At 49.1% G+C, this 12,389-nt stretch overlaps 1 protein-coding gene across 5 annotated transcripts in view; it reads left to right on the top strand.

The window, feature by feature from the left end:
- The window catches only part of THUMPD3 (THUMP domain 3 tRNA guanosine methyltransferase), a 184,276-nt gene extending 172,562 nt beyond the window's left edge, over positions 1-11,714 (top strand). For 2 of the 5 annotated variants that reach the window (XM_075831864.1, XM_075831865.1), the window contains 9 exons: positions 5,273-5,529; positions 5,610-5,687; positions 6,426-6,920; positions 7,013-7,143; positions 7,869-7,938; positions 8,295-8,410; positions 9,319-9,426; positions 9,504-9,627; positions 10,460-11,714. In XM_075831864.1, the coding sequence (XP_075687979.1) occupies positions 5,296-5,529; positions 5,610-5,687; positions 6,426-6,920; positions 7,013-7,143; positions 7,869-7,938; positions 8,295-8,410; positions 9,319-9,426; positions 9,504-9,627; positions 10,460-10,621 (1,518 nt within the window). In that variant the 5' untranslated portion in view covers positions 5,273-5,295 and the 3' untranslated portion in view covers positions 10,622-11,714. The other 3 variants (XM_075831863.1, XM_075831867.1, XM_075831866.1) reach the window with 3 other exon arrangements.
- The last annotated feature ends 675 nt before the right edge of the window (positions 11,715-12,389 follow it).

Below are 12,389 nucleotides of genomic sequence, written 5' to 3'. Positions count from 1 at the left end.
AGAGAAGCAGATCCAGACATCACATTAGAGGGGGAGTTAATTAGATGTTTGACCAAATATAGCAGGATCATTGTTAAGTTGATAATTTTGTATGGCCCGCGAATGATATTATAAATATCCCAAAAAAAAAAAGGTTCCCCACCCCTGGAGTGAAGGTTTTCTTGGCACCCCGGCTCCTCTGATACCTGTGGATGGAGGTCTGAACTGTAGGACTTACCTAAACATTGTGGCCGATCACGTTCATCTCTTCATGGCGGCTGTTCACCCTATGGCAGAAGGAACTTTACTGCGAGAAGCGATCCCGTCCGCGTGGCCGATATTCCGGCAGAACAATTTCATCACCTACTGGAAGGTCTGGCACCGCGAATTGCTGCGGTTCTGAAGGCCAAAGGAGGTCCAACCCCAGAGGCATAACTTGAAGCAGGGGCGTAACTAGGAAAGACTGGGCCCCATAGCAAACTTTTGACTGGGGCCCCCCCTCCCCTGGGTGTCACACAACCCCCCCCCCCTTGTAGATAGTGCCTTTTTTACAAACCCCCCCCCTTTTGATAACGCCATACTGACCCCCTGTAGACAACGCCATACAGCCCCCGTAGAGAACGCCATACAGCCCCCCTGTAGATAACGCCATACAGCCCCCCTGTAGATAACGCCATACAGCCCTCTCTGTAGATAACGCCATACAGCCCCCTCTGTAGATAACGCCATACAGCCCTTTGTAGATATCTACAGAGGGGGCTGTATGGCGTTATCCACGGGGGGACTGTATGGCGTTATCTACGGGGGGACTGTATGGCGTTCCCTACAGGGGGGACTGTATGGCGTTCCCTACAGGGGGGACTGTATGGCGTTCCCTACAGGGAGGGCTGTATGGCGCTATCTACAGGGGGGCTGTATGGCGCTATCTACAGGGGGGGCTGTATGGCGCTATCTACATGGGGGGGCTGTATGGCGCTATCTACAGGGGGGGCTGTATGGCGCTATCTACAGGGGGGCTGTATGGCGCTATCTACAGGGGGGCTGTATGGCGCTATCTACAGGGGGACTGAAAGGCGCTATCTACAGGGGGAACTCTATGGCGCGATCTACAGAGGGGGCTGTATGGCGTTATCTAGAGGGGGGACTGTATGGCGTTATCTACGGGGGGGCTGTATGTCGTTCCCTACAGAGGGGGCTGTCTGGCGTTATCTACAGGGGGGACTGTATGGCGTTACCTACAGGGAGTCTGTATGGCGTTCCCTACAGGGGGGGTCTGTAGGGAACGCCATACAGCCCCCCTGTAGGGAACGCCATACAGCCCCCCTGTAGGGAACGCCATACAGCGTCCCCCCCCTGTAGGGAACGCCATACAGCGTCCCCCCCCTGTAGGGAACGCCATACAGCGTCCCCCCCCCTGTAGGGAACGCCATACAGCGTCCCCCCCCCTGTAGGGAACGCCATACAGCGTCCCCCCCCTGTAGGGAACGCCATACAGCGTCCCCCCCCTGTAGGGAACGCCATACAGCGTCCCCCCCCCCTGTAGGGAATGCCATACAGCGTTCCCCCCCCTGTAGGGAACGCCATACAGCATCCCCCCTCCTAAAAAAATGCGACCTACAGTGTGTCCTAATAAAAGACATGTATCCCCTATCCACAGGAGAGGGGATACATGTGTGATCGCTGGCAGCGATAGGGAGAACGGGGGACCGAAAGTCCCCCTGAAGTTCTCCATGACTAACCTCTGACTTCCGGCGTCTGCGCAGCTCTGTAGAAATGAATGGAGCGCTGGTCACGCATGCGCACAAGCGGCACCGGCGTTCCATTCATTTCTACGGAGCTGCCGACACAGACCCCGGATGTCCGAGGTTTGTGATGGAGAACTTCAGGGGACTTTTAGTCCCCTGTTCTCCCTATCGCTGCCAGCGATCACACATGTATCCCCTGTCCTGTGGATAGGGGATACATGTCTTTTGCTTAATGGCAGAGCAGGGAGATACCTCCCTGCTCTGCCGTACTGTTCAGTGGCGTCCCGCTGTAGCAGCCATAGCGGCTGCTAGCGGAGCCTCCGGCCATGGTGGGGGCCCGTGCCGGCGGGCGACACGGGCCCCCTCATGCCGCGGGCCCCGTAGCAGCCGCTACTGCTGCTACGGCGGTAGTTACGCCACTGACTTGAAGCTCCGGGCCCCTAATGAAAAATCTATAACAGGACCCCCCACTCACCATGTGCCATTTATAATACTGGTGTCGTCTTATTTGGCAGAGGGGCTTTTGACTCCACTCAGGCTCCAGGACCCGGGTGCAGCTCCTACCTCTGCCCCCTATAGCTACAACCCAGTCCAGCCCACTACTAGATGGGGGTCTCTAATAAAGCCGCCATTCAGTGTATTTCAGTGTCACCCAACAAACCGAGGGCTAGAAGAAGTTTTGGGTTAGGACCCTCCAGAGCGGAGTTCCCCGCGGCTCGCTGCACATTATTACCGCTCAGTATTCGGCCATGATCAATGCATCACATTTTATGGAAGGAAAGTATGCCATCTCTGGAAGCAGCGGGGAGCAGCTCCGCCACTATCGCCATGGCAACAGAAAGATGCTTCAAAGACCACAAAACATGTCAGATTTCACCTTTAAGGCGGCGGTGACTTCCAGCGTCTTTGATTTTTGATACCTCCAGTCATCCTCTTCTGTGGTCAAAAATCCTGTTCAGCCTTTCCTTCGTTATATCTGTTTCTGGTCGACAACCACTTTGGCTGCCACAGGGGGAATGGGAGCGGGTCACCCAGCTTTTCCAGACTCCTGAAAGGCGAATCTCCCCTGTTCCCACTTAGCTTCATAAATAGATTAGGAGCCTTTTCAGGCGTCTGGGAGCCAGATCTAGTCCTTCAGGAGTGTAGGAAAGCTGGATGACGGTCCCGTGGATATACACACTCAGCTGTGTATATGTCATCGTGTCGCCCGTAGCGACCATCCGGGCGTTCCGTGTATGAAATCCGACCATACATAATAGCAGCTGGGATTGCTAGTTGCTACGGGCGACGCATGTCGTCAGCTCCCTGTGATGGGTTTTTCCCCGGCTGTGATATCGCACAGATCACGTCGTCGCCCCCCCCCCCCCCCTCGGTATCGCCTCCCTCCTCGCTGACAATATGTTTCCTGGAAATATTGACAGAACACAAATTACAGACTTTCCAGCCAAGCAATTGCAGCGAACATCATTACGCGGCGTGAGCGTCTCTGCCAGAACGATTGCGACATAATTTCAGCACAAAACAGGAGTGTGATTATTCTGAGGGCGTCTGCCGTCCGCAACACAGACACGCAACGGAGAAATAATCGTGAGGGCGGCCATGTTACCGGGGGAAACAACATCTGAGGGAATGGAGCACATCAACCTGTCCGGAACCAGCGACGTCTACGAGTTCAGGCGGCAAACTGGCGGCGATGGTGCCACAGCCATGTCTACAGGATGGGCAACTCCTGGGTTTTACAGATTTTTCCCTGAAAATGTATCACACAGGCTAAACTTAGATACAAGGCTCAGAACATAGTACCACATATGATGGGATTAGATACACGGCTTAGCAGACAGTATCACATATGATAGGATTAGATACAGTAGCTCAGCAGACAGTATCACATATGATAGGATTAGATACAGTAGCTCAGCAGACAGTATCACATGATAGGATTAGATACAGTAGCTCAGCAGACAGAATCACACATGATAGGCTTAGATACAGTAAATCAGAAGATGGTATCACACATGATAGGATTAGATACACAGATTCAGCAGACCGTATCACACGTGATATTATTAGATTCAGCGGCTTAGCAGTCAGTATCCCAGATGATAGGATTAGATACACCAGCTGAGCAGTCAGTATCCCACATGATAGGATTAGATACACTACTCAGCAGTCAATATCCCACATGATAGGATTAGATAGTGTTTCAGCAGACAGTATCACACATGATAGGATTAGATAAAGTGTCTCAGCAGACAGTATCACACATGATAGGTTTAGATACACCAGCAGAGCAGTCAGTATCACACATGATAGGCTTAGATACAGCAGTCAGTATCACACATGATAGGTTTAGATACACGGACTCTGGTTACTGGTAATTATTATGAAGTCATGATAAGTTGTTGGTTCCAGGGATGATCCAGGACTCCTGACATTAGACTAGATCCAGGTAACTCCACATATTTGCGCGCTCCTGATGTGAATTTATTTACAGGCATAAGTCGGGAAGAAGAGTGCAGCGCCACATAGTGTCCACATTGTGCAAGTGCCCGCTAACAATATAGAATAGAGATCAGCGCCATCCAGCGTTCCAACGTCTCCTGCATCGACTCTATCTGTTTTCCCCAGTCCTAAAACGGATCGCCGAACCATCGATGTGTGTCATGTCTGCACCCTAGTGCGCACGTTGAGCGATCAGGCAGCGTCTGGTAATTAGACGGAATTATTAATATTATTATATATGTGCGATGTTACTGGGGATGACCGGCACCCCGAGATCAGACCCGTACATGGGGGGGATAGATGTGACCCGACCGCTGGATGAATGGAATAATGATGATGATGATGCAGTTTGTGCTATTTACTTGTAATTAATCTTATTAGTCATTAATAGTAAATATTTTTTTAGCATATCCTCTGTTTTTGTAGTAAGAATCGCATCACGTGACGAGTCTGTATGTATATAGTGTATATGTATGTATATATATATATATATATACATACATACACACACACGGCGAGAATCACATCATGTGTCTTGAGTCTGGGCCTTATCTAGCAAAATTGGCCTTGTTGCCCTTAGCAACCAATCCCAGCACACCTTTTATTTCTCAAACTTCTCTAAAAATATGAAAGCTGCGCTGTGATTGGTTGCTATGGGCAGATGGGACCGTGAGAATCTGATCATGTGACTCAAGATGTGCTGGTCACCTGTTTGCCCCCTGACAACTGTCAGTATCTAGGGTTCATTTGTCAGGGACACACCCTCTCCTTATTGGTATTTCATTCACTAAGAGGGTGTAAGTCATTCGTATGGTCGGGAAGCCATAGACCGTCACGGACATTGCGCACACTGATCTATAATTAGGACGGAGCCTGTATGGCTTCTTTGTATCGAGCCGTGCTGTTGTACAGGCTCTGTTGGATGCCGTAAGTTCATAAATATGAAGATGGTGGCTGGAAGTGACACCGCTATAAACGTGCCCTTGGTTCCCTTCGCTGACCACTTATTCCGCCTATAATCCTATAACTTGTGTCCTTTTCCACAGAGTGAGTTGTGTACGCTGCCAGCATGTCTGAGGTTGAGGTTGTGGCGGACATCTTGACGGAGGTGACACTGGACGATCCCACTCCCAACGATGCTTCGGCCTCTGAAAGTTCCCTGGTGACCGTCGGAGCCACTGTGCCCACCGGGTTTGAATTCACGGCCGCTGCGGAAATAGAAGAGAAGCTGGGATGTCCCTGTAAGATCAGCAAAGACCGCGGCAAAATCTACTTTGAGATCAGTATGGAGACATTGGCTCAGGTGGGATTGTGATCAGACTCCGGGAATAAGTTCATTTTAGAGACTGGATTCTTAACCTGGAGCCGTTCTGTTTGTTTTAGGTTCATCAGATGAGGTCGGTCGACAATCTCTTCGTTGTCGTCCAAGAATTCACAGATTTCCCGTTTAAGGAAGTGAAGGTCAGTTCATATGGAATAGACCGCAGCCTGTATACCGTCACTGTTTACAGAATTTGTTTTAAAGGGGATCTCCATTATTGTGGCACCTCTCCTCAGTCAACGTGCAGCCGTTACCTGAGCTTGTGCTGAGCAAGCAGAGCTGCAGTGAAAAGCATGGGGGTAGGGACAGAGCAGCAGTCTGAGTCTCTAATGATAAATTAGCTGGATATCAGATGTCACCCTGTCACCAAGCTAAAATCACTGATGTTATGGAGCAGCACTGAAGTGTAAAGTATGGAGGAGGGATGGAGAAGCAGCTTGAGACCCTGATGAGAAAGGGGAGGGATTTAACCTCCAGATCCAGGCGGAAATAATAGTGCAGCATACTGTGTTCTCGGAAACCCTGACAGAACCCATTAAAGTCAATGGGTTCTGTTGGGCGCTGATGGTGTCTGTCATACCACGAAATTGTCCCTGGTATTTCCGTTGTTCTGCTCCTCTGACAGCGCACAAAAATGGAAACATCAAGGTAGGTGTGAACCAGGCCTAAGATAGAGTCACTGACCATAGCTGTACCCATATGGAGCAAAGCAGAAGTGTAAAGTATGAGGGAGGGATAGAAGCGTGAACCTGTGCTGAGATGGGAATTCATAGCTGTGCCCTGATGTAGCAGAGCTGAAAAGCATCCGTAATTAAGGAATAGAAATAGGTAAGCGCTACCCATTTTGGTCTGACTTAGATCGGCTTTTGTCTCTATAGGAAGCTGCGCTTCAGGATTTCGAGGAGTTGGCTGCAAAACTGTCCTGGGGTAAAGCTCTGAAAACGTGGGAGCTTAACAACAACCTGAAAAAAAAGAAGAGGAAAAAGAAAACCGGCGGCTGCAGCAAAGAGAAAAAGCAGGCGGTAACATTCAGCGCCGAGAGTCCAGCTGGAGACTGCGCCACTGATGCTGCAGAGAAACCACCGGCACCACCTACAGGACAGGAGGAGTGTGAGACCCCAGACAATCCGGCAGAGGACGGCTCAGATGTTTCGACTTCTTGTTTCAATGACTCTCCGGAAAACACAACGAGTGACGACGCCGAGAGTAATGACCCCAGCGCCGATGTCAATAATGTGTTGAAATTCCGTGTCACCTGTAACCGGGCCGGAGACAAACACAGCTTCACGTCGAACGACGCCGCCAGGGACTTTGGTGGATCGGTGCAGGACCATTTCCAGTGGAAGGCGGATATGACTAAATTTGATGTGGAGGTGAGTTGCTGCCCCCCCCCCCCCCCCCCCCTCACGATGACATCACAGGTAATGCGCAGAAGCTTTATCTAGTCTCCCTGATCTGTCTCCAGGTTCTCCTGAACATCAGTTATAACGAAATGTTGGTGGGGATCGCACTGACCGAGGAAAGTCTGCACCGCAGAAACATCACCCATTTTGGGCCCACTACGCTGCGCTCCACTTTGGCTTACGGGATGCTCAGGTGACCTCCTGGTTTGTCACGATCACTTAAAGGGTGCGTTCACACGGGTCGAATTTGCTGCAGAAAACTCTGCAGCAAATCCGACCCAGATTATGCAGGGAGTTCTGCTGAGGGATTAAAAAAAAAAGAAAGACCATACTCCCCTCCCCTGGAGCTCCCTTCGGCCGGCCTCTTGGGATGACGTCTTGTCCCATGTGAAGCGGCTGTCTGTAATTGGCTGCAGCGGTCACACGAGGTCGGGCTGAACACAGACCAGCCGGGGGAGCAGGGACGCGTCGTTACCGGAGCGCCTTGGGAGGTGCGGTGAGTTGTTTTTTTTAATTATTATTATTTTATAAAAAACGCAGCATTTGCCATTTGTTTCAAATTTCCTCGTTGAACTCAATGGGGGAAAACCTGCAACATTTGCGCAAAATCTTCTGCAGTATAAAATGACATGCAGTGAATTTTTGCATGGAAATTTTCCACAGCGTTTGGATGAGATTTTTTACATTTTATCCACTTTAATACTCTGCAGCTTTTTCACCTGCAAATCTGGACAGAAAATCTGCAGCAATAATGCTTCATGTGAACATAGACTGAAACAGCAGTGACCTTCCTATGTGGCTTTATTGACCTGCATCAATGGGACCCGACAGTTGCCGGATTATCAGACTTTCTGGTGTATCAGGATTTCTGATGTTGCTTCGTACCATGACTTCAACGCCTTTTTCTTTTTTCCTCAGACTCTGTGACCTGGAACCATCAGACGTCGTAATTGATCCGATGTGCGGAACCGGGGCCATCCCTATAGAGGTAAACTGGAGACTTGAAGGGGGTCGCATAGTCTCATTTTAGGAAATTGCCTTTTTGGCATTCCTCATATATTTCGATGAGCACAAATAAGTTTCATCACCGTCTGCCAATCGGCTTCCCACGACTGCCTCCGGGTTGCTGCTAAACGCCTTCTTCGGAGCTCACGTGTAAGTTGCTGATCAAACGGCAGAAAAAAAGTGACCCCATAGGAATCGGTACCCCCAACCCCCCGTGTGACACTATGGGGCTACTATATTGGGGGGGGAAGTGATGTAAGGAGGTGGAGCTTGATAGATAGGGGAGGGGCTTATTTTTTTTACAAGTCATCTATAGTGTCTTATTTTATTTGCCTGCAGGGGGTGAGCGAGTGGCCGGGTTGTTTCTTCATCGCGGGTGATAATAACACGAATGCAGTGAATAGAACCGCCAGCAACATCAACTCCTTACTGAGGAAGCAGCAGAACGCGGACAGGTGATATATACGTATAATTACGCCTCTGGTGACCGTATAGGGACCTCACTATGAACGCTGCCCGACCCGGTCTATACATTGGCCCACATTTACTAAGGTGGGCAGTTTTTAATCCAGTCTATATAAAGGAGGCAGTCAGAGTGATTTGCGCCAAATTGCGTATTTTAAGTTATCAGTGGGGAAATCGATGTCTTTTGTGCCGTTTTCTCCTATTCCACCTAATCTACGTCTCCCCTGGAGACCACATCCACTTTTCTCACTGCTCACAAATTTTAAATTCTAAAATATCGCACATCATCACTTACGACATTGTAGCGGTGCCATGTGCGCCAAAACCTGCCTGCTAAATAAATCTATGTCATTGAGTCCTAAATGCGAGAAATTATTTTCCTTTAAAACCAAACACCATAAAAAAACTTAACCCCAGTGAGTATACGTCCTTGAGTCGGCCATTTCTGTATTAGAAGTCTATTCAGCTGTTTTATCTGTTTCCGGAAAAGCTGGGGGGCAACCAATATGGCCGCCTTTATTGTCTCCACAATTGCGGTCATGCAGCTTCCCCACTCATAAACAGCAAGTCTCTTTAGTTATGCAGCAATACATCCCCCTCCCCCTGTATCACTGCATATTTATGGAAATTAATCATCCGGGACTTTAGGAGAGCTGGGGGACAACCCGTACGGGGGCTGTAATGGTGGTCATAGTAGTTGTCACCCACCTAGAAACAGATAGAACGAACTGCTGAATAGAACTGTTTACAACATGACATTCGACTCAAGGACTGATATTTCCAGGGGGTTCTTTTTTTATTTCAGGGGTAGAAGTTTTGTAAATGTCACTTTTATAAATGATGGGCACAATCCCTGATGGGCTGTGGTTGAGCTGTTTGTTGCTTTATGTCTGCACAGCGCCCTCCAGGGGCTCCCAATAGACGCCATCCACTGGGACATTTCCCACCTGCCTCTGAGGAGCGGGAGCGTGGACGTTATAATCACAGACATGCCGTTCGGGAAGAGGTGAGAGGCAGCTGCAGCAGCGGTGTGTAACCTCAGGGAGGCGCTGCTACATTAACTGTTTTCTGTCATCCACACAGAATCGGATCAAGGAAGAAGAACTGGGACCTGTACCCGGCCTGTCTCCGAGAGATGAGCCGCGTGTGTCGGGCCGGAACAGGACGGGCCGTTCTCCTCACTCATGATAGGAAATGCTTCATCAAGGTGCATAAGTCTCCCCCATCCCCTCGATCTCTAAATACAGCCCACCATCCCCTCTATCTCTATACACAGTCCCCTCTATCTCTATACGCAGTCCCCTCTATCTCTACACGCAGTCCCCCTCTATCTCTACACGCAGTCCCCCTCTATCTCTACACGCAGTCCCCCTCTATCTCTACACGCAGTCCCCCTCTATCTCTACACGCAGTCCCCCTCTATCTCTATACGCAGTCCCCCTCTATCTCTATACGCAGTCCCCCTCTATCTCTACACGCAGTCCCCCTCTATCTCTACACGCAGTCCCCCTCTATCTCTACACGCAGTCCCCCTCTATCTCTACACGCAGTCCCCCTCTATCTCCCCCTCTATCTCTATACGCAGTCCCCCTCTATCTCTATACGCAGTCCCCCTCTATCTCTATACGCAGTCCCCCTCTATCTCTATACGCAGTCCCCCTCTATCTCTACACGCAGTCCCCCTCTATCTCTATACGCAGCCTCCCTGCCCTCTCTATTTCTCTATACACAGCCCCCACCCCCTCTACCTCCATACACTTATTTGGAGACTCGTAGTTCTCTATTAAGGTGCTTTTACACGGCCTGTGCACTGAACGGCCATTCAGCAGGTCCATTAATACGGAGTAACAATCCCTTAATATATGGGGGTGGATGATCATTACTATGATCGGTCATCCCCGGGCATTTGCATCATGTCAGCAGCACATTTCATGTTTACATATTATTTATGGCCGCATAAAAGATTCAATTAGCCGATGAACGAGCGTTTATAGAATCATTGTCCATTCGTAAAAAAAAATCATGTTTGTACATTTCAGGCCTTGGCCAAAGCCGGGCACCTATGGAGGAAGATGCACACGGTGTGGGTGAATATAGGAGGCCTCCACGCCGGCGTTTACCTACTGAAAAGAACCGCGCTCAACTTCTCTGACGGCTCCAGCGAGAGACTGGAGGAGAATCAGCCCCTGAGCCCCAGCTAGCCCGCCAAAGAAGAGGAAGAAATTCACCGCCAAGCAGGTCCCGAAATATTCAACGACCCCCAAGACATTGTATAATGAGAGGGTGAATTATTTAAATATGTTACATAGAAAAAGGACATTTCCAACAAAAAAAAATGTTCTTGAGTCTCTATTTTATTTTTCGTTACTTCCCTTAATGGGAAAGCTGGGTGATGACCAATATGGCCGCAATTACAGCTTCTACAGGGTCTTTGCATGCTAGATACAGAAGAGGGGATGTGGAGCTGCTTGTCCAGACTCCTGACCAGAAGATCGGCCACATATGAAGTGATCGATACCCCGCTCCCATATCGCTGCATAACCCTGTGATGGCAGCCATATTGGCCTTCACCCAGCTGTTCCAGAAACTGATATAATTAGGAATATGGGGACTCCAGAACTTACATTCACTGCAGATTTTTTTTAGGGGGAATGTTCTTTGTTTCTATCGAACACGGTTTTTCTTTAAGAAATTTACAAATATTAGTTACGTTTTTAATTTTAGGTTTTGCAAAAATATTGAGACAATGTCCGGAGCCCTCGTGTTGTTTTGTTCTCTGGGCGTTTTATCGGCGTGTCTGTATGGTCCTCGCTTTTCCTATATAATCTGTAGGCTTTTGTTTTATTTAAGTGGAAAGTTCACCAAAAAATGTCATTGTCTGCAGACGGGATAGATGAATATTTGTACGAGTCAAGTGTTAGAGACGTATTTCACCTTAACTTCTCTATGGACATGTCAATGAGGTGACGTCTGAGAACTGGATCCCCCACAGATTCCTATATGTAGGGGCCAGAATGTTCTACAATACGCCCGAACCCTCCTGACACTAGTCAGAGAAGCGCCGCTTCGGAGATTTCAGGTGCAAGCGCAGGAAACCCTTGTGAGGATCGGCAGGGCTCCCAGCTCAAAGACCCTTCCAAGCTCTGCTCCTGATCTGCCTCTGTAAAGATACCTTGAGTGGAGCTTCCCATCTCCTATATCGCTAGAATATGCCATCACTTTCTGATTGGTTGGGGTTGGACCCCCACCAATCCTGAGTATGAAGGGGTTGCATTGCTAGTTTAATGATGGGGTCCCTTTACTGTTTTTTTCCTGCACAGCAGCGCTCCCAGCCACCGACTGAGGCACGGCTTCCTTCAAGTGGCCGGGAGCACCGCAGTGCAGGCAAAACTAAAGGAAACCCATCGCTAAATCACTGCTGCGGGCCCCTTCGTTGTCAAAATGTAACTGCCGGAACCCCATTGTTCAGAAAGCGATGGCATATCCCTTTAAGTAATTTGGTCTAACAATTTAATGGGCCTAGTGACATCACAGCGGTGCCAGGATTGGATGATGTCACTCCTTCCTAGTGAATTGATAGGGTGGAAATGAATAAATGTTGTTTTAGGTGAGAAAAAGGTGGGGGATTTGCCCTCCATTAAAGAGGCTCTGTCACCAGATTTTGCAACCCCTATCTGCTATTGCATGTGATCGGCGCTGCAATGTAGATTACAGTAACGTTTTTATTTTTAAAAAACGAGCATTTTTGGCCAAGTTATGACCATTTTCGTATTTATGCAAATGAGGCTTGCAAAAGTACAACTGGGCGTGTTGAAAAGTAAAAGTACAACTGGGCGTGTATTATGTGCGTACATCGGGGCGTGTTTACTACTTTTACTAGCTGGGCGTTGTGTATAGAAGTATCATCCACTTCTCTTCAGAACGCCCAGCTTCTGGCAGTGCAGACACAGCGTGTTCTCCAGAGATCAC

The sequence above is a fragment of the Rhinoderma darwinii genome, chromosome 7 (assembly GCF_050947455.1).
Source record: "Rhinoderma darwinii isolate aRhiDar2 chromosome 7, aRhiDar2.hap1, whole genome shotgun sequence".
Lineage (NCBI taxonomy): Eukaryota > Metazoa > Chordata > Amphibia > Anura > Rhinodermatidae > Rhinoderma > Rhinoderma darwinii.
This window is presented reverse-complemented; position numbering and strand designations above follow the sequence as displayed.